At 36.9% G+C, this 21,749-nt stretch overlaps 2 protein-coding genes across 3 annotated transcripts in view; one reads left to right on the forward strand and one right to left on the reverse strand.

Annotated features, from left to right (window-relative positions):
* Nucleotides 1–2,970, reverse strand: part of c4b (complement 4B (Chido blood group)) — a 59,562-nt gene extending 56,592 nt beyond the window's left edge. Inside the window, exons 1-2 of the mRNA XM_038269492.1 lie at nucleotides 2,788–2,970; nucleotides 2,267–2,620 (exon numbers count right to left, since the gene is read on the reverse strand). Coding sequence (XP_038125420.1) covers nucleotides 2,267–2,620; nucleotides 2,788–2,839 — 406 coding nt within the window. The 5' untranslated portion in view covers nucleotides 2,840–2,970. The remainder of the gene's footprint in view (nucleotides 1–2,266; nucleotides 2,621–2,787) is intronic.
* A 1,683-nt stretch (nucleotides 2,971–4,653) lies between these two features.
* rxrbb (retinoid x receptor, beta b) lies at nucleotides 4,654–20,790 on the forward strand. Of its 2 annotated transcripts, XM_038269558.1 has the most exons (12): nucleotides 4,654–4,834; nucleotides 6,236–6,429; nucleotides 7,642–7,795; nucleotides 7,921–8,100; nucleotides 8,339–8,392; nucleotides 14,319–14,479; nucleotides 14,594–14,723; nucleotides 15,975–16,101; nucleotides 16,959–17,000; nucleotides 17,105–17,196; nucleotides 18,996–19,101; nucleotides 19,188–20,790. In XM_038269558.1, exons 2-12 carry the CDS (start codon nucleotides 6,289–6,291, stop codon nucleotides 19,324–19,326), a joined length of 1,326 nt encoding a protein of 441 aa, XP_038125486.1. In that variant the 5' UTR covers nucleotides 4,654–4,834; nucleotides 6,236–6,288; the 3' UTR covers nucleotides 19,327–20,790. The 2 variants fall into 2 exon arrangements, with proteins under 2 accessions (XP_038125486.1, XP_038125487.1); XM_038269559.1 differs by lacking the exon at nucleotides 8,339–8,392 and having other exon boundaries at nucleotides 4,655–4,834.
* Nucleotides 20,791–21,749: the final 959 nt, after the last annotated feature.

A 21,749-nucleotide genomic window follows, 5' to 3' on the forward strand; every position in this document is an offset into this window, starting at 1 on the left:
ACAAAAGAGCAGGTAGTTTCGCTAAGAAAGCTATTAAAGTTGATACTGATTTAGAGATTCCGCTATCTAAATTTGAAGGGAAAAGTATAGTTTGAAAAATGAGTAAAAGGTATGGAAAATTGGGAGTGATAAACAGGTAAAAGCAAGACATTTATAGAATACAAACTATATGAGGTTACAAGAAACAGAGGAATGACTTGTAGGGAAGATATAGTTATGAGTAGAATACAATCAGGTTTTTGTCTCCACTGCAGTATGTGTCACTTTTTCTATGATGGGAAAACGCCTCACTGGAATATGTAGATTGCACATGCTTTTGTTTGGTGTAATAGGTATGTAAATCAAAGAAGATTTTTAGCTTAGATTTGGGTTTTTGGTTTTTACATAAAAGTGGCCTCATCAAAAGACTTTACAGAAAGGCGATCTTGAAATAGAATCCATGATGTGGCAGTAGTGCATTTAAAAAAAAATCTCATCTGCATTTAAAAACTAAATGAATAAAAGAAGAAGCGACCCAGGTCTTTAGTTAGTCATTATCCATTAATTATTTCACACAAATAGTCAATTGAAGATGTTTTTTATGTGAGAAAGTTCACCTAAAAGTCACTAATGTCAGTCAGTTTATCAAGGAATACACAATTGAACAAAATTGTTGGTACGCCTCATTAAATGAAAGAAAGACTATCAACAGTTACAGAAATAATCTGACTTGAATCCGATAAAAGTAATAAATAAAAATTCTATGAACAAATGAAAGCCAGACTTTGCTTTTCAACTAGCCTATGTTTCAACAGAATGACAAAAATGTCGGTACCCCTTGAAAAGACTGAAAATAATTTGACCAAAGGGACATAAAAATAAAGGCATGTCCACTTATGAGTATCAAAGGTACAAACTTATAATAAGTCAGTCCGTGACTGTTTGGTGACATGGTGTTTACCCGCTCAACATGTTAGAGGTCAAGGCTAAAAGACCATTTTCAAGCAGCTTTATGTCCCTGATGCTACATTTGCTCATATTATTCAGAAACTTAGGAACCATGGGACTGCAGCGAGCCTCCCTGGACGTGGCAGCAGGAAAATTGATGACAGAATAAATATGACTGGTTGCAAAAGAGCCCAGAAAAATTTCTAAAGAAGGTTTAGAAATTAAATGTCAAGGAAAATCTGTTTCAGATCACACCATCTGTCTTTGATTTAGCCACATGAACTTAATGGGAGAAGATCAAAGAGGACACCGTTGTTGAAAAAAAAATCCTAAAAAAGCCAGATTGAAATTTGTCAAACTGCATATTGACAAGCCACAAAGTGGCTGGGGAGAATGTCATGTAGAAAAATGTGAAAAAACATTAACCTTTTGCCAAGATACACCATGACTACTAATTGTCCCTACTATTAAACATGGAGGAGTTAAACATTGTTATGTTCTCGTGCATTATACATTTTACATTTTATCATATTTTATCACTGCCGCACTTTAAAAATGGAATTAGTGGGAGGCTCAATAGAGCCTGAAATATGGATATATCTCTCTGTTTACGACCGCCGCTAAAATATTTGTTTTAAGAATTCTCGCATGAACAAATGGATGAATGTCCATTTTGTATTGCATTGTTATTTAAAGGTAATACTGCAATTGTAAAACTTTGCATCTTTGAAATTAGCAGAATATCGACATTGTTTTGCACACATTTGTTATGGAAATGTGGCTAATGAGAAGTTTCCACAGTTGGTGAAGGAATGTCCTCTACTGGTTTCCATTGTGTTTTATCAAGTCCAAGCTCAGCCATCAATCAGGAAACTTGGAGCACGTTATGTTTCCCTGTAATGGAAAGGCTTTTTAGAAAGAGAAATTTGACTTTTCACCAGAACTTGGTATCATCCCATCATGCAAAAACTTCCTGTGATCGTCTAGAGCTCACCAGACCTGTACACTAAAGAGAATCAATTTGAAATTGTTATGAGGAATATGAGATGAACCAGACCCAAGAATGCAGCTGGGCTGCTGTGAGAAAACCTTCGCTCCTTCAATGTCACTGGCTGCCCCAGGCTGATATGTATTTTTATCTGGTTTACGTCAAAATTTTTTGAAGCATGAATTTTCCCTAGCTGTACATTGTGAACATCAAAGTTAAGAAATAGATTGTTGAAACACATCACTCTATGAATTAGAGTTTAATAGATATACAAGTTGAATTTAACTGAATTTGCCAAATTTACTCACATTCCAGTTGATTGACATAAGTATTTAGAAGTATTTCACCTACCTTGGCAAACAAAGCCCTTTTGAATTCCACAGTCATTTGCAAACCATGTTCCATTTTGATCCATTGCTGCACACACTTCTTGTTTATCTTGTGGCTCTCCAGTCCTCCAGTTTACAAAAGATGTTCCCTGATCAGGTCCAGTCCAGTGCCAAATCCAGAGTTCTCCCAACTCCAGTCCAATCCAAATTCTCTCAGCAGCTCGCCATGAAGCTAAATCTGTAATAACATTTTCTGCTAATTTGTAAACTTCAGCTAGATAACTATTTATTGGTCTGCAGTAGCTCTTTGCCTCTTCATACGTCATCTTAGGAGTGAGCTGCAAGTCTGACAGTTGGAGCGGGGATGTGAAAATCACTGTGAAATTTTAAACACAGATTTTTAAGATGAGCAACAAATAAAAACACCTTTTAGTTCAAAAGCTTTCAATCAGGTTACTATAACTTCAAAATTTTAAACCTATATATCATTGCATTGTCTACCAGAGACAACAAGACACAGAAAGCAGCATGTTTAGTACCAACCTGAGGTAAGAATTAGAAACAGAGGTGAAGTTCTTCTAGTTATCAGCCACATTTCTTTTATAATAAATACTAACTTTAAAAATGTTACATATATATAACATTTCGAATATTAAAAAAAGTCACTGCTCCTGTTCAAAAGGTCCCAGCAGCTTTAAGCAGCGAAATGGCAATACTGAGTGTCTCCTGTAAGGAGACACTTTCCTAATAATTACTTGAGGCAAAGCTGTTTGTCAAGTTCTTCATTCTCTCAGACATACAGTGGTATGTGGTTTGTTAAGCTGAACCAACACCTACATCTGGTATTAGGTGTGCAGGCTGCTTATCATCAATCAAAAATGAACATAAGAGACCAGCATAAAAGAAAACTTTTATTTTGCTGTGTCATTTCTTTTTCAGGAATTAAAAGCTACTCTCAGTCTTCCACAAAGCTTAAACAACTTAATGTTTTTAACACCAAAGGCCACTGTATAAAATTTAGAGCTGAAAAAGCTACAGTGGTAGTGGAAATTTTAAAATGCCTCATAAGAACAAGTTGTACATGTGGAAAAAAAAACATTCAAGCATTTCTCAGATTGACTATAGACTAAACAGTAATCCACATACGCATTTAGAAAAAACAGCAAATGCTTCTATTTAAACTTACAGCAAGCCATAACCACAAAAGTAAAATACTTTCTATAATCAGATAATGAAAATTTAATCTTGGTTTCCTGTGATTTAGAATTTTCTATATTTTATTTGATACTGTTACTAAAAATAGACCCTCAGTACTGTAAAAAATATGTATATATCATTATTTAATACATACTTAGGGAAGAGGATTAGGGCCACTGAAAAAAAAAGTTAACTGATTTTTTCATTTTATTTCAGTTTAATATAGAAAAAGTCAGAATTCTGAGAAAAAAAAGTCAGAAGTCAGTTTATTTATTGTTGTATTGTGTTTATGTATTGTTGTGTTATTGTTTATTATTTGTAATGTACAGCACATTGGAAAGAAGAATTCTGACTTTAATCTCTAAATTCTGACTTCAGAGATTCAGAGATTAAAGTCAGAATTCTGGGAAAAGGGCAAGAATTCTGAGATTTAAGCCAGAATTCTGCGAATAAAGTCAGAATTCTGACTTTTTTTCCATATCAAACCGTACTTCGGAAGAGGATTGAAAAATTTTTTTTACTAATTTTTACATTTTATTTCAGTTTAATATGGGAAAAAAAGTCAGAATTCAGAAATTAAAGTCAGAATTCTGAAATTAAAGTCAGATTTCTGTGAAAAAAGTCAGAATTTCTCAGAATTCTGACTTTTTTTCCCATATTAAACTGAAATAAAATGTAAAAATCAGATAACTTTTTTTTATTTTTTCAATGGCCCTAATCCTCTTCCGAAGTACGGTTGGATATGGGAAAAAAGTCAGAATTCCGACTTCTTTCGCAGAAATCTGACTTTAATCTCAGAATTGTGCCTTTTTTTCTCCAGAATTCTGACTTTAATCTCTGAATTCTGGCTTTTTTTTCCATATTAAACTGAAATAAAATTTAAAAATTTATTAACTTTTTTAAATTTTTTCAGTAGCCCTAATCCTCTTCCAAAGGATGGTTTTATGTGAGAAAAAAGTCAGAATTCTGACATTATTCGCAAAATTCTGACTTTAATTTCAGAATTCTAGCCTTTTCCCCATAATTCTGATTTTAATCTCCGAAATCTGACTTTTTTCCCCTTATTAAACTGAAATAAAATTTAAAAATCAGTTAACTTTATTTTTTTATTTTTTCAGTGGCCCGGATCCTCTTCCATACATACTAAATATCGAAACATGGACAAAGATTTAAATGATCATCGTCGGTGTCAGATGACAGCACAGTTATGGGTGGTCCCACGAGACATTTTGGCTCTGGTAGCTGATGGCTTAGAGCCAACATGGCCTGTAAACAACAACAGCGTCAAAGTAAAGTTAACCGAATCTGATTGTCGGCGTGTTGTCTTGCACTTGTTTAGATGAAAAGAGATAGCGTGGAGTGAATTTTCAACAATGCTTCGAAAGTGTTTATGGTACGTGACTCCAAACGTAAGATAACTATAAGCTAAAATTGCCAGCAACACTTTCCTGGAGCCGTCTGAGCTTCTTGGCTAATGCTTCGAGCTGCGTTAGCCGGTTAGCTTGCTAACTTGTTAGCCTTTTCTGTCTTAAAATAAATACTCTAGCTAGGTATGTTTGGCTTCATGTTTCGGTGGGTATGTGAAATCTTCTTTCGATTTTGATTGTTTATTTTAGTTTTGACGCACATAACCTAAAAATATTGAAGGGGAAACACTCAGACATGCGTAAGCGCAGCTAACGCTAGCAAGAGGTGTTGCGAGGTTTGCTAGCAGTTAGAGCTTCGCAGTCAAAAACCCACCAATACGTTAAACAAAGATAATACATTTATTAGTGTATAATAAGATTCAAGAAAACATGTATATGCTGTTTTTTTGAGGGTTTATTTTTAGTAATGTGACGCATGTAAACTGGCAGCGTTAATGTTATAGCATTTGGCCAGCTGTGTTTAGTAAATGTGAAATGTAAATCAAAACCAAGCGAAATATCACTACATTAGTTAAATGTATTGTTTAAAAAATATCCAAAATTGTTTGTTTTTCAGGCTATTAGAACACAATCCATATGCAAATGTGCATGTTTCGATTTCAGCTGTAATGGTTGGAGTTGCGGACGCGCGATATTTCTGTTTTATTTGTTTATCACAGGAATATTTTGGCGTCAGAATTAGCTGTGTGTAAAAACAAATAGGTCTTACCTATTAAATGCCCCATTCCTTGGTTGATTAATGTCTCCTATGTTAAACGAAAACTTTCTTAAAATCCCAGTGAAATTGTCTTAAATATTTTCCAAAAGATTTTGTACAGTATTATCCAAAGTTCACTTTTGTTTCTGACATATGCTGTTTTACAGCCTAGAAACCTAAACGTTGTTGCAAAATTTGTACATATAGCTAAAATAATGTGCAAATATTGATGTTACCTGAGCCCTGAGTATGCTAGGTAAGCACATGATAACATATAGTCAGCTTTTAGCATGTAGGTACTTGAAACCTGAACAAAACTCAAAATGTTTTGGAAAACTGTAAAAGGGATTGTCAAATTAAATCTTCAGCTTTACTGGTTATGGATACAAATAAAAAAAAACTGTAGATTATTTAATCTACCGGTAATCATGATTTAAATTGTTCATTTAGGAGATTCCTAAAAATTCAACACATAATACCTTATAAAACGCTATTTTAGATTGGATAGTTGTGAACAATAATCAAACAATTTAAAGAAAAACCTCCCAATATGGTTACTGATAGTATCACCCATTTATACTGCAGTTTCTCATTAAGGCACCGTTTGTTGAAAGAAGCAGTACAAGTTCATTTTTCCACTGCTAATAACATCCTCTTGTGTCAACTTTAGATTGACATCCTGAAGACGGGACATCATTCTCTTCAGCGGGTTGCTTATGAGCCATGTCCACACAGCAACCCAACAGCTCAGCCTCCAACAGCCCCACCAGCTTTCTAGGTTCTCCTTTTCCAGTGATAAGTCCCTCAATCAACTCTCCAGTTGTATCTCCCTCTTTGGGATTCGGACCCATCAGCAGCAGTCAGGTATTTGCTAAGTAGCTGTAAACATAGTTGTATTCATGTGTTTGGATCTTAAACTGATTGTAAAATAATTCTCACAATTGTTTAAGAGCACCTTTAATCAGTTCTGCTCTTTTCTTGTATTGTCCTTTTATACAAACCTACTTCCATTTTTCACCAACAAACTGTGTCATACTGGAGTGCTTGATTACGTAGCTCTCTTTCTCCTGGTAGTTAAATATTTTGGTTAATTATGGAAATAGTTTGTCATTAGCAATATTGTATGATTTTTACATCTTATTATGTACCAATGTGAAAGGACAACTGTTTTCACTAGCTACGTTAACATGGACACAATCGGATTGAAAGCCTGATCCAATTTAAAAAAAATGTTTTTTGTAAATATGATGGAAAGAAATTTCATTCCTCAAAGAAAGAAGTGGTTTTTGCAGATCACCATTCTGATTGTTGTCCATATACACACCCATTTGGATCTTTGGAGCAAATAATCTACACTTTGCATGTTTGCTAAACCAGTGTGACATTTTTCTGCAGTTCTGCGCATGCTTAAATTATTAAATATGATCAAACACTCGTTGCCTGTATACACCTGTTGTGATCAAATCATTTTATTTAGTGTCCATGTAAACAGGGCTTTTGAAATTGTTATCAACCAAGATTTAGATAAGATCTGGGAAATTGTGCTCTTGTATCACAGCTAATGATTGCTTTTCTGATCCATGTCTGGTTCAGACAAGTCTAAGAAAATGTAACCAATTATGATCTATGTCATATCATAGTAACTAGATGCAACTCCCAGTATTCAGTAGGTAGTATTTATGTGGTATAAAAATCTTCCTCTAAACCTAGGGTATTTTGTGAAAACTGGTTGAAACTAATCACTTTTAATAGTGGGTATGAAACATTTTATTAAGATTTGTATAAACGCCTCTAAAATGGGGGTCACATTGACTCATGTTTGGCATAATAACCCATAAATGGCTCTGTTAGGTGCTCAAAAATGTGAGAAACTAAGACATCTCAACTGCTAAAATATTGAATGTCAGTGGGTGGCATCCTTTGAAGAGTACAAGTGTTTCTTTACCCTGTTCAGAAATGATGCACTTTTGGTTACGGTCTTTCTTTAAACAGTTTAGTAATTAAAATATAATCACAGTTTATTGTTGAACAGTTGTCTAGTTCTGGTCTTAACTAATAGAATTGTTGTATGTCTAGATTTCATCTTCAGCACCGAGAACAGGGATGCATTCAGTCAGCAGTTCAGAGGATATTAAGCCTCCATTTGGTCTGAGGCCCATGCAAGCTCACAGCCCAGGGATAATGATGTCTCAGAAACGACTGTGCGTGATCTGTGGCGACCGCTCTTCTGGTGAGTGGACCGCTGATTGTCTGTTTAATCGTTAAATAAAGTAATCCAATGTGTTCATGAAGTTTTTGTCTTCCTTCCCTCGTTTTGTTTGTGCTTAAGTTTCACTCAACCTGTTTCATCCTCAGGCAAACACTATGGCGTTTACAGCTGTGAAGGCTGCAAAGGTTTCTTTAAACGAACTGTGCGCAAAGACCTCAGCTACACCTGCAGGGATAACAAGGAGTGCCTGGTGGACAAACGCCAGCGCAACCGCTGCCAGTACTGTCGCTACCAGAAGTGCCTGGCCATGGGTATGAAGAGAGAAGGTATGCCAGAAAGGGTTTTAGTGTTACACACAGTAATGCTTTGTAATGTGTTAAATTATATCTGGTAATAAAGTTATTCAAATACTTAAAATACTGTTGGATTGGCATCAAAATTTTTGGTGAGAGTGGATGCTGGCTTGACCAGAGATAGTTTTATTGGGCTTGGGGACTAAACTAACGCCTATTTCTCTCTTTCCTCCACTTTCTTTATTCCTACGCTTTCCCCATCTGTCAATAGCGGTTAATCCTATAAAGTGGAAAAACAAGGATGGAAAAGATGAGGGATGGATGAGTATGTTGTATGACTCTCAGAGATGCTGTATTCTAAATCAAATTTAAAATGTAACACCTTAGAAATGCTAAGCAGATTAGCCTTATTTGTGACTTTGTGCTATGGAGTGAATACAAGAGAATACAGATGCATTTGGCTGCTTGGTGATGATGGACAGCTGTGTCCTTGCTCATTTTGTTAAAAAAAATGGATGAAAATCCAATCTGTGCTGGCAAAGTAAAGAATATGGTTGTTCATATTTTGTTGACTTTTTAGGTCCATTAGAAGGATCCTAAAGCATGTCTTTCAAGCCTTGCATGCATGGCCAAGCTGATGAAGCTAGGTTGCATATTGAAGCTCACAGGAGTCTGTTTGCGCTGTTTCATGTCACATCAATTACTTTCAAGTGTCACTTTTAATGCTGGTGGCAGCTTTTGTCCGATCCTAGAGGTCATGTCAAGATGATGTCCAGCAAGGTCTGAGCAATTCAGTATGCCTTCAGTTTTTGATGAACTAATTGCAACTATGCAGGCTTTGGTCATGACGTTGGGCTTAGCCCTACAGAATGCCAACAGTAAGTGAAACTTTAAGCAAAACTGGGTAACATTATGGAAAAAAAAAAAGTTTCTTATAGAGATGTAAACAAAGGATTAACCTACATTTGTCAATTAATGGTTGATCTGATTAAAAGTTGCTCCATCCTTTTGATTAATAATGTCCATTGAGCAAGAACTTCTTTGTGTTGTAGTGTAACCGCAGTCCACAAGAGAGCAAGATAAAACAGGTTTTAGAGAAAATTGCTGTTAGCAATTAAGTGGTAGTTGGTTGATGAGATCGATTAACTTTTGATAAATTAATTGTTCAGTAACAACACTACAATAGTTTCTCTAAAGTTTTAGAAAATAACTTTAAAATGCAGAGACAATGTGATACAAATGTTTTGTAGTGTTGAAATCATATTTTTTATACTGGTACACGTTAGGTCACCTTAAAAACATTGTAGGTTTGTTATTAAGGGGGAGAGCATTCAAGTAAGAAATCGTCCCAAAAACTTGAGACACAATGTTTGAATGTTTATATGTTTTAAACGTAGAAATATAGTTATATCAATGTTTTTTGTATTAAACATAAATGTTAACCTGTTACACCCGGTTCCCCCACTTTAAAATAATGGAGGGTTCTGAAATTATCATCGTAGGTGCATGTCCATTGTGAGAGACATAATCTAAAGAAAAAAAAAATTCAAAAATCACAATGTATGATTTTTTTTCTCATTATCGATTTGTATGATACAGCTGCAAATAGTTTTTTGAACACCTGTCTATCACCTATTAGACCTGTTAGTCTGCCTTCAAAATGTCCACCTCCACTCCTTAATTATCCTGAATTACACACACCTGTTTGAGATTTATTAGCTGCATAAAAGAAACCTGTCCACCCTGTACGATCAGTAAGTATCCAACTACTAACATGGGCAAGACCAAAGAGCTGTCCAAAAACACCGAGGCAGGACACTGAAGGTTCCACTGCTTAAACCAGCAGATGTCAAGGCCCCTCATAAGTTTGCCAATGACCATTTGGACGATCCAGAGGAGTCTTTGGAGAAAGTCATGAGGACAGATCAGACTAAATTAGAACTTTTGGTCATAATTCCACTAACCATGTTTGGAGGAGGAAGAATGATGAGTACTATATGAAGAACACCATCCCTACTGTGAAGCATGGGGGTGGTAGCATCATGCTTTGCTCTCTCACCAAAAAAAGAAAAATGCATGTACGAGAGCATACATGAGCCCATTTCTCCTTGGTCACGCTCACTTTAAGCGTTGCTGTTCTCATAGCTCATACGAGCTTACTGTGCCCGAACATCTGCCCTAATCCCTAAATCCCTCAATCACTATATTGCGTGGGGACTATAGTGGAATTTATAGTGAACTCAACTACTGGTCATGTAACTACTCCTTCACTGTGCCTTAATTACATCTTTATTAGTTGCCTCTGTCGAGTAGTGACAGCTTATGGTGAAAGTTGGCCGCTGTGGCAGCAAATCCCATAATGCTTTACGAGGAGAGCTCTCTGTGGAGAGGATGACTGCGGCATGTATTGGGAGATTTTGGGGAACAACCTCCTTCACTCAGTTAGAGCGTCAAAGATGGGTGGAGGCTGGGTCTTGCAACATGACGATAACCCGAAGCACACAGTCAGGATAACCAAGAAATGGTTCTGTTAGAAGCATATTAAGGTTCTGGCGTGGCCTAGCCAGTCTCCAAACCTAAACCCAATAAATAATCTTTCGAGCGAGCTCAAACTCTGTTTCTCAGCCACAGCCCAGAAATCTGACTGATATAGAGAAGATCTGTGTCTGAGTGGGAACAAATCCATCCTGCGGTGTGTGCAAACCAGGTGAAAAACTATAGGAAACATTTGACCTCTGTAGCTGCAAAGGTTACTGTACCAAATGTTAACATTGATTTTCTCAGGTATTCAAATACTTATTTGCAGCTGTATCATACAAATAAGTAGTTAAAATAATTATACATTGTGATTTCTGGATTTTCCTTTTTTAGGTCATGTCTCTCACAGTGGACACACACACATACACATTTTATATATATATATATATATATATATATATATATATATATATATATATATATATATATATATATATATATATACACACGCACATTGTGGTGATGGACAAAAAGTAGAGGGAAGCTGTTGTGGTTGACAGCAATACGAAGTGACTGCAGCATCAGGAACATGAGAAACTAGAGAAATACCAGAGGCTCAGAGAAGAGCTGGGGAAAACCATGAAGGTCAAGGTGACGGTGGTACCCGTGGTACTTGGGGCAGTGACCCCCGCACTTTAAGACTGGTTACAGCAGATCCCTGGAAATACATCAGGCATAAAGGGTGCAGTTCTAGGAATGGCAAAGATGCTGCGCAGAGCCCTCCAGCTCCCAGGCCTCTTATTTTGGGTATACATAATTGCACTCTCATCCTTCCGACAAGGTGAATATTCAAATCATTCTTTGTTAACAATAGTACTTGCATATTTTTGTTGACCTAATTAGGTTTCTGCAATAAGTAGCACACTGCATGACTGCAGGAATAGACACTGTGTTCTTTCATGTTTAATGACAGTCTCATTCTTGGTACTGCTGCTAGTACATGGTGTAATGCTGAAGGGCAGAGCACCAGGCTTAGTTTTGCTGGGGGACATTTTTGTTCCAAAATACAAGCTCATTGCTAAAGTCATGATGTATTGTCATTGTGTAGCCTGCAGCTGTACATGTGACAATGTGAATGTGGATGTAGATATGCATTGTAACTTGGCTCCCTCCAGTGGTAGTCTTTGATTAAAGAAGTGCACCTTTCATTCAACTTAAAAAATCATGAGCAAAGTTAAAGCAAAGTTAATGAGATATAAATGGCCTCAAACTGATTAGTCTTACTTACTGCAGCTTTCGTATCATCTTAGGTTTCAGTTTAAACACCTTAATACGGCACCCTGAAGGCTGTTACTGGCAGGAATATATTGCCCTTTTTTCCCCAAGACTGACATAGTAGACTGTAAGACAGGCCCTGTCACACCTTGACGATTTAGACCAGCGTATGCCTGACTTACGGAAAATCTGGCAAAAACGTAAACCTAGCAGTCATGACACTGGATCTGCTGCGACTACAAACCTCTCTTTTTCTTTATAAATTTTTTTTGGTGAGCGGGCAGTATCATTGCTGGACTTATTATGAATACGCTATGTATACGCCCGGAATTGAAAAAAATACATTGAAAGTTCAGCGTATGCCAGCGTTTTAGGAGATTCTGGGACATCAGGTATATCCTGCCTAAATCGGCAAGGTGTGACAGGGTCATAAGATGGCTTAGAATCAAAGAGAAAATGAAAGAATTGGAAAAGTATCCCCATTAATGGATGAAAGTAGAGATGTAAACAAATAATTGACTTGTGATTGTCATTTAATAATATATTAGATCAAAATTTGTTCCGATTAGTTGATAACTTCCCTTTGTAGGAATTTATTTTACTAATGTAATTTTACAACCATTCACTAGAGAGTTCCACTGTGTATTCTTAAGAAGTGCCTCACTTGTATTTGCAAAAGAAGTAATGCTAGATTTTTTATACTGTTTAATTGCAGTAATCCCATTTATGTGGTAAACTCTCTACATGTTTTTTTCTTCATTACTTTATTATTTTCTGTTCTGTTATATCCTATAAAGGGTTTAATAATGTCAGAATTTTCTTGTGTTTATTCAGTTAGTGTCTGAAAAAATGACAGCATAAATTGTGAAAATGTAATGATTTGTTCTTTTTTTTAAGATTCTTTTGATAGAAGACACGATCAAACAAATTTAGATGAATTCATTAATCGATAACTACTCTTCCTAGTTTCCATCACAGCATTTTAAAATATACAAAATACAACATATACAAAACCCATAAACATTAAACTACTAAACATTTAAATGAGCAACAAAAGCTGTAGTAAACATCTAGTCAAAACCTTTAAAGTGCATGCCAAGGATTGCAGACGAATTCATACTAAACATTTTGTTTTAGTATTTTATAACATCTCAGATTTTTTTTCTTCTTAGTAGTAGGGGGGGCAAGTTACCTACTGTACAGGAGTGTGCAGGTTGTTGCAAATGGGACAATTACATCAGTTAAATCAGTTGTTTGTCTTGTGGAGTGGTTGATTGATTTAGAACACAAAGACAGATGTTAATTGTTTTTACTTGTATTACAAAAAAAAGTTAGTTTTTCTATTGCCACTTCTCCCTATACATCATGGAGAAAGTTCTCTCAATACTGGTTCTTCGTGGACAATAAAGGTCCAGTCGTGCAGCTTTGTTCCTCAACACTTGTAGCTTATGAATATCTTTATTTGCTCTAGACCATATGACCGATCAGTAATCAAATTATGATAATAAATGACTGTATAAATGGTTCAATTGGAGAGCTTTTCACAAAAAAGACAGAAACAAGACCATTTTTGGCAACCGCCCTGTTGACATGACCAGATCATTTTCAATGTTCAGTTGTAGTTAAGCCTATAGGTTTAAGGGTATATTTTTCCAATTGAGTACCAATGACACTGCATTCTTAAAAGCTCTATTGGAGCTGAGAAAGAAGCATTTAGATTTACTGGTATTCAAAAAAAGTCTCTTATTGTCCCCTTTGTTAGACCTGAGGTCCAGTTTGTTTTCTAATGTCTTATTGAGTGCTAAGATTATCAGTTGAATTGTATAGAATAGAATTATCAGTAAACATTGATCTAGAGGTGCTCTTAAAACATGTGGGAGATCATTTGTAAAAATAGAAAAAAGAACAGTGGATCTAGGCTTCTGCCACATAGAGCTCCATAAATGAAATTCCTGAAATGAGGAAAACTAAATAAAAAAAAAAAAGAAATACAGATCAGATCCATGCATAATTTACTTTATAGCACCGGCCCGTTGCATCAGCAGGGCTTTTGATGTTGGCAGCTCTGGCCCAAATATTCTGTATACTTTTTTTAGGTATGATGGATACAAAACCACACAGCACTATGTATGCCATCCCTCCATGTCCTCCGGAGTGTTCCTGAAGGAGGAAAACTTCTGAGATTGTCAGCAATACCGGCTAAAACGACAAATTAATCTATATGAATTAAATCAAAGACCTGATCACAAGGAAAAGATGGATTGCTCCATAGTTAGCTGTTCCACCTGCTGCTTGTCACCTTAAGTTTCCTCACAATGTCATTTTAATAACAAAGGTTTTCAAAACAGACTTAAATTGCTAAGACTTATAAAACATTCTGCTAAAGCAGGAAACACCCACTGTGAAAATCAAATGAGATATAAGCTTATGAATGCAAAGGCTTTTTTAAATCTGCTTGTGTACTATCTGGTTGTGTCCCTTTGTGTTTGCTGCTGCAGCGGTTCAGGAGGAGCGTCAGAGGAACAGAGAGCGAGAAGGAGAGCTGGAGTTCAGTTCTGGAGTAAATGACGAGATGCCTGTGGAGAAGATCTTGGAGGCAGAGATGGCCGTAGATATGAGGGTGGACCTCCACTCCGACGGAGGATCTGCAGGAAACTCTGTGAGTCTTTGAAACACCACAGGCAATGTCTGTCAGACGTTTCCATTTTGTTTTTAAAATCAGTTTCATGTGCTTGGCAAGTAATCAGGACAGAATGATGTCTTTGTTTTGTAGCCCCATGATGCCGTTTCTAACATCTGCCAGACTGCGGATAAACAGTTGTTTGCTTTGGTGGAGTGGGCAAAGAGAATCCCTCATTTTTCGGAGCTACCCATCGATGATCAGGTCATCCTTCTGCGTGCAGGTATGAACAACCACCAGCACTTTGAAATGAAACTAAGAAGCCCTGTGACAGTTTGTCAAGGTCAGTGGGTAAAGCTTTGACCCATGATGTAGGGGACAATACAAGTAGTTCTTAAAGGAGAAGTTCGGTTTTTTACACTTTAAGCCCATTTTCTGTAGTGTCCAGGATGAAATCGAATGATCGACACCAAAAGTTTGACAATTGCTCCTGTCTCTGCTTTTTGGCTCATTTAGAATCAACCCCTGGCTGCTTCATAATGGCTGCCATAGTGCATGTCGGATAATGTCCTTAAAACAACCTTAAACGTTCTTTTTTTAAAATATGCTACTCACCGTGTCGTCAGCGCTGTTCAATGACGTTCCAAAAAAAGTTTCGTAAAGAAAAAACGTTCCTGTAGTGTTTTATTTAGCATTTTGTAAATCCCATTGAGTTCTGTTGGAATAGTCAATATTCCGCTGCCACCGGAAACGGAAATGGGGCCTGTTTACACAGTTGTAGTCTTTTCGCTTCACTCTGTGTACTCCGACGTCGAGGTGCTAACGTCTCTGTTAAACACTTTAAAAAACTCTGAAAATGGAATACGAAAGGTGGATTCTTGATTCTCGACGTCGGAGTACACAGAGTGAAGCGAAAAGACTACAACTGTGTAAACAGGCCCCATTTCCGTTTCCGGTGGCAGGGGAATATTGACTATTCCTACAGAACTCAATGGGATTTACAAAATGCTAAATAAAACAAGACAGGAACGGTTTTTCTTCACGAAACTTTTTTTGGAACGTCATTGAACAGCGCTGACGACACGGTGAGTAGCATATTTTAAAAAAAGAACGTTTAAGGTTGTTTTAAGGACATTATCGGACATGCTCTATGCTAGCCATTCTAAAGCAGCCAGGGGTTGATTCTAAATGAGCCAAAAAGCAGAGACAGGAGCAATTGTCAAACTTTTGGTGTCGATCATTCGATTTCATCCTGGACACTACAGAAAATGGGCTTAAAGTGTAAAAAACCGAACTTCTCCTTTAACAATTAATACAGTATCTTTAAATGTATTCATAACTTTTTATAAAACAATGTAACATGTGACTAAATGCTAAAAGGAAACAACCAATAAGCAACACTGAGATGGTTTGAAAGGAATTCCTCCAACCCCACAGTTTACCTCCAGGTGGCTGTTACTTCTGAATAATTTATTGATGTATAAATAAGTATAAGAGAGAATGTCTGAACTGGTGTTTGTGTTTAACTTGTTAGGATGGAATGAGCTCCTGATTGCCTCCTTCTCTCATCGCTCCATTCCTCTGAGGGATGGAGCTCTCTTGGCTTCCGAGCTGCAGCGTGACAGCGCACACATGGCCGGAGTCGGTGCTATTTTTGATAGGTACATTCACGTCAGCTAACGGCCCATAGCATGCCTGCGCATAATTTACAGCTACTGTAATTAGTTGCCTTTTGGTTAAACATATTTAGTCTGGACTGAATTATGCTTTTTTGGGATTGTTTATTTTTTGTAATAAAAGTTTCCCTCACAGGTTTGAAAAGTCTTTAATGCAACATTTTTCACATGATCCACTAAATGACAGTTTAAGTTTTTAAAAATTAAGGTGTTATGCTCTGATTTGTGTCATCTAGCTTTGACTTTCCTCTTCAAAACATTTGCTTTATTCCCAATTAACTGCTGAGTTTTAATTTTGGAGTAATTAAAGCAGCATTCAGATAAAACCATAAATTATTCATTGTCAAAAAAAAAGGCCAGTTTGCCCAGTTTCTAGGCTTTGGGGTCCAAAGTTTAACCTTTATTTTTGTCTGTTCTTCAACAACTCAATCAGCTAAATTGAGTATTATATGCCAACAGAAAGTTAGGAGTTTCTATTGGAGTGCAATACTATAATACAGGTAACCTGTAGGCAGAATCTTAACTCATGATTTAATGTTTCTCCAGCACTTTCTGTTGTTATTCTTTAATATTGCATATGGGTAATATTTTAGTCCTATTGTTGAAGACCAATGATTTGGTCCATCTGAGTTGGTGTCAGGTTTTCCTTAAGCTGAACATTGTTAAGAATCTGTAAGTAATCCCTGCATTAATTGTTTCCCATTGAAACCTATTGATATATGAAGTACTTGTCTAAAAGAAACCTATAATGTGTTTTCTTATTAAGTTGATGATTTTTTTTCTTTATCCAGTCAAAGTTTAACTGTTTGATATTTTAAGTCTAATCGATTCTTATATTTCAGGGAGAGTGTGCAGAGTGCAGAAGTTGGTGCCATATTTGACAGGTATTTTTTGAGTTTTAGTTTTTTTTTTTTTTTGAGTACAGTATATACCTTTTAATCAGAATTTTGTAATGTATTTATCTTATCTATTTTCTTTCAAACTGCAGGGTTCTTACTGAACTTGTTAACAAAATGAGAGATATGCAAATGGATAAAACGGAGCTGGGCTGTCTCCGGGCTATTGTCCTGTTTAACCCAGGTAATCCTGAGAATATTCTAGCAATATCATGATTTCTTTTCCTCTCTTGTTTTTTGAAGATACAACTATCATAATTTTCCCTCAGGTTCTTTATTTCCAGTTCTTGTAAAGAATTGCTCTGCTGAAAGTGGTTTTAAAATGACTTCTTAGAAGGAATTTAAATGTAAATTTCTAATTTTTTGTAGCTTACCTGGCACGAGCCATCATGATTTATACTAAAAGCTAGCTAGTGTTGCTTTCGACCTACCGTATTTTCACGACCATAAGGCGCACCGTACTAAAAGGCGCAGTTTCCGTTATGTGTGCCATTACTGCATTTAACACACACATAAGGCGCACCGGACTGTAGGGCGTGGGTTTTATATACAGGTAAATGTCCTCTACTACGTTAAGATACCTCTACTGCGTATTTAAAAACAGAGCGGGAGCAAAACTGAGTATGTTTGTGCTTTATTCATGTATTTATTACAAAGTATTAATCAAACCTGGGAGCTGGCCGTGAGACAGACACATCGCTGATGACAGAGCGCTGTGATCACTCCTCTGAAACAGTTTATTGACGCATAAATTAACTTAAAATGCAGAAATCTGCCACCAGAATATGTTCGCTTTTATTATCCTGGTGCCTGCAGTTTAGATTATTTAGATGAAAAACACCTACCAGCTGCCGCAGTGAATCGCGAGGAGGCGACCCAGCCAGAGGCTCCTGTTGAAGGGATTCCTACTGACAGCGCACCGCTGGTATGTTGGGGACTGAGCGGCTCCGACAGAACTAATATTGGAAGGCCGGATGGTAATCTGGATGAACTGACTGCAGTGATTAAGTTTTCAGGTGGACTTTCTCACTTAAAAACATATTAAAACTACTTTATTCCCACTGATCACAGCAAATATAGCTGCAAGGCAGAGAAAGGATAGTGAAGCTCCGCCCAACGCGTGTCAGACACACTTTTGCACCGCACAGCCAGAGCAGCAAAGCTGCTTCAGCCGCACGTCAGAACTAACTCATACAAGCAGCAAAAATGAAGCAGCAGACGCGATTTTGCTGCTCTTGCTGCGTCCGGTGTGAAAGCAGCCTTACTTTGAACGGGCGGTTCACACCGATGTCGAGCGGTTGAAGTTCCTTTGTCAGACCTCCCGGAATAACAGCAAGCACAGCGTTTATTTGTTTCACCTTGTTTTTCACATCGGCTGTGAGATGGGCATGCATGGAGTCACAGCAATGGTGATGCGTGGAAAAAAACCACCTGGTCTACTTACATTCACCTCCCTCAGCCACTCTTTCATCATCTCCTCAATGAGGAGATGAGGAGTTCTGCATAAAGCACATACCTGTTCTTTTATACACAGTCTGGCTCCCTCCTGCTCTTTCACTGTAAAAGTATATAGCAAACATCGTGATAGAGCATTAAAAAAAAAATTATCGTTTTTAGATAGCTTGCTATTTAAACACCTGAATAGTTTCCACTGACCATCAATTGTACTAAATGGTTATTATGAGAACAGAGTTGTATCAAGGAAATGATCCAGTTTGAGATGCAAAACATTTATTGTTTTATTTTAACAGAATATTGTCAAATGTTTGCAGAGTTCTGCAATGGAAACAGCTGCTGATACTATGTGTGGCTAAAGTAAAGGCTTCTTGCATTTTGATGGGTTGCATTCAGTTCAGACGAAACTATTAGTAAAGGTCATCATCGGTTTCCTGGTGCTTTGCAAATATATTTTTACATTTTTTTTAGTGGACGTGTATTATGTGGCTTTCAATTTTCTCCTTTGTTTTATTTCTTTTCTGCCAGATGCTAAAGGGCTCTCCAGCACAAGTGAGGTGGAGCTTCTTAGAGAAAAAGTCTATGCATCACTGGAAGCCTACTGCAAGCAGAAGTATCCAGAGCAGCAGGGAAGGTAAACTCCCCTTGCAGTATAGTCTGTTTGTTAATGCAAAATGTACATCTTTATGCAAAAACAACTAAACATTTTTTCCCCTGTAGGTTTGCTAAGCTCCTCCTTCGACTTCCTGCGCTGCGTTCCATTGGCTTAAAGTGCTTGGAGCATCTTTTTTTCTTCAAACTGATCGGGGACACGCCTATCGACACCTTCCTCATGGAAATGCTTGAAGCCCCCCATTAGTTGTCTTAGATAGGAGTTGCATTCTGTGGATTTTAAATGGCTGCAGTCTGGGGGGGGGCGGGCGTGGGACTGGAGTGGCACTTTAAGTTCTTTTTAAGATTTGTCAGTTTGTCTCACTGCTGTCTGCGTTACACCTTAGTGCAGCACAGATTTGCTCTTTAGACCAAACTCAAGGCTTGGCATGATCTTCAAGCTGGTGCTAAGTGTTGTCATAACTTCATGCATAAAACTATGGTAAACACATGAATATTTTTAAGAAAATATTTACGCATTTCTGAGTGGCTATAATTTGAGTACTCATTTTTATATGACTTTTTAAACACCTAAACTCATCTCTAATGCCTTTTTATTTTTCAATTCAAGAAGGCTGCATTCTGAATTACGCTTTTAAAAAAAAATGTTTTAATTCAAATCGTGTGAAATCGAAGCTCTAAATGAACTTGATAGAACCGAAGCCCTGAGATCGATAGCAGGTTTAAAATGATCCCAGAATTAAGTTTGTACCTCTTGTATTGCTAAGTGTTTACATGTTTTTCCTTGAAACCAGATCCGTTCCCCATCGTTTTCGATGACAGAAAGAAACTGCACATTTGGGATTTGTGCTTCTTCTTAAACTTTAAACAAACCGCCTTAACCTTCCAGGCGTTGAGGGGTTGTTTGTTTGTTGTGGTGCTATTTTAGAGCTGATTTGACATTACTGTTGAAGTTGCACACCAAACCATGAACCTAAGAATATATGCAAAACTAGTAATTCCTTTTGTTGATCTTTGTTTTGAAAATGTAGCAATATAAGACGAAGCCTGCATAAGCCTGTCATTTATTAGATGTTTTGGAAAGAAAAACCTTTTGAGTGGAAAGGGAATACTCCATGTTTGTAATTTATCTATACAATTTTAAGGTACTGTGCTAAACAAAAGGGTCAGGGAGAACGCACATAAAATATTAGGGTAATAGACAAATTCAAACTATAATTTTATTATGAGCCCTTTTTTTTTTTAGATGGAATAAAGCAGAATGTGTTTTGGGTTGCACTGGAGTTGTTGAGACTTGATCAGCTTTTGTTGTATGCTTTTTGTGATGCTTGGTTTCATTTCCCATCTTTCCCTTTATCTTTTTCTAGCTAGCTTCATTCAGTTTTTGCTGTTTGGTAAAAAAAAAAGAAAAAAAAGCAACCCATATTTACATGTAAACCCAGACATTGATGTATAGATGACTTAAAGAAGACCAAATGAGGTCTGTGAGGAAAACACTACAAAGGAAAACGCTGCGTGAGCAATACCAGCAAGCCTGTCATCCACCTCCCACACCCTTGAACTTTAAGTAACTTGAAGCATGGGTTTTGTGGACTAAAAGAATAAAGATTACGTTTTTCATGGATTTTCCTCATTAGTGTCATATGTGAATTTTTCTTTCTCTGCTTAAATCCAATATCACAGAAGGATGATTAAAAACAGTCCCAAAGTTGTTTCAATGAGCCTTTTTATTGTTACATAGTTTTGCTGTGGGCATGGATACAAAGGAAACCTTGAATCTAACAGCATTTTTTGATTGAGATGATATGGCACAGGCTGCAGTAGGCAACGGGCTAAAAGTAGGAACAGCTTAAGTGCAATGAAGTCAAGGCTTAAAGGTTACAGGTTAACTGGATCATTTTATCACAGTGCGATATTAAGACTTGTGTATCTAAAACCAAAGACTCGGAGAACCAAAGTTGACCTCCATTTGGAATGAAAAGAAAAGAGACTTTTAGAGACTAAAGCTGCCAGCACAGCTGAAAGAGGGGAGCAATAAAAGGAGATAAAATAGTTTTATTTGTCCATAAAGCAATTCTTCCAGTCTGGGTAACTAATTACAGCCCTACTGCAATAATAACTTAGTTTTTAAATGTGAGTCTATTATACAAATTAGTTCCACACTGCCTTTGTGTTAAATTTGATCCTTATGGCTTACATCTGATGAAAAACCCAAAATTAAGCTTCTCTGAAACTGGGAATACTGCAGCACACCATTAGGAAAGATTTTGTTACAGAACCCTTTAAAGAGTTTGTCCAGTTACTGCACATTATGCACTCCATAGTGTCCTGACTGGAGCTCGGCATCAGTGCAGGGATGGAGGTGATCAGGGGAATAACGTGGTTTATCTGCATTATAGTGATGTCCCATATTTCTCTTGATGACACTAAACTGATGCTCTATGTGGTTTATGTCAGACCAGAATGTTGGCCCATAAAGCAGAGAGATGTTTAAAATTCGTGTTTTCATGGCAGAGAGCAAAAAAATGAAGACTTTGGACGTGGAGCATCATGACAGGGCTTTCCAAATCCTCTCTGACAGTGGCCACTTCACTCAAGATCTTTCGACCCTCATTTTCAAATATAATGCAAAGCTTAGTTTACATCTTTAAAGGTGACTTTAAACCACTG

This window comes from Cyprinodon tularosa, unplaced genomic scaffold, assembly GCF_016077235.1.
Source record: "Cyprinodon tularosa strain WSP-4 unplaced genomic scaffold, ASM1607723v1 ctg73, whole genome shotgun sequence".
NCBI lineage: Eukaryota > Metazoa > Chordata > Actinopteri > Cyprinodontiformes > Cyprinodontidae > Cyprinodon > Cyprinodon tularosa.

Excerpts from the sequence above, each read along its gene's own strand:
- rxrbb (XM_038269558.1), top strand. The coding sequence starts at position 6,289 with ATGTCCACACAGCAACCCAACAGCTCAGCCTCCAACAGCCCCACCAGC. Across the intron at positions 6,430-7,641 it reads GACCCATCAGCAGCAGTCAG|ATTTCATCTTCAGCACCGAG; the intron begins GTATTTGCTAAG and ends TTGTATGTCTAG. Across the intron at positions 17,001-17,104 it reads GTTGGTGCCATATTTGACAG|GGTTCTTACTGAACTTGTTA; the intron begins GTATTTTTTGAG and ends TTCAAACTGCAG.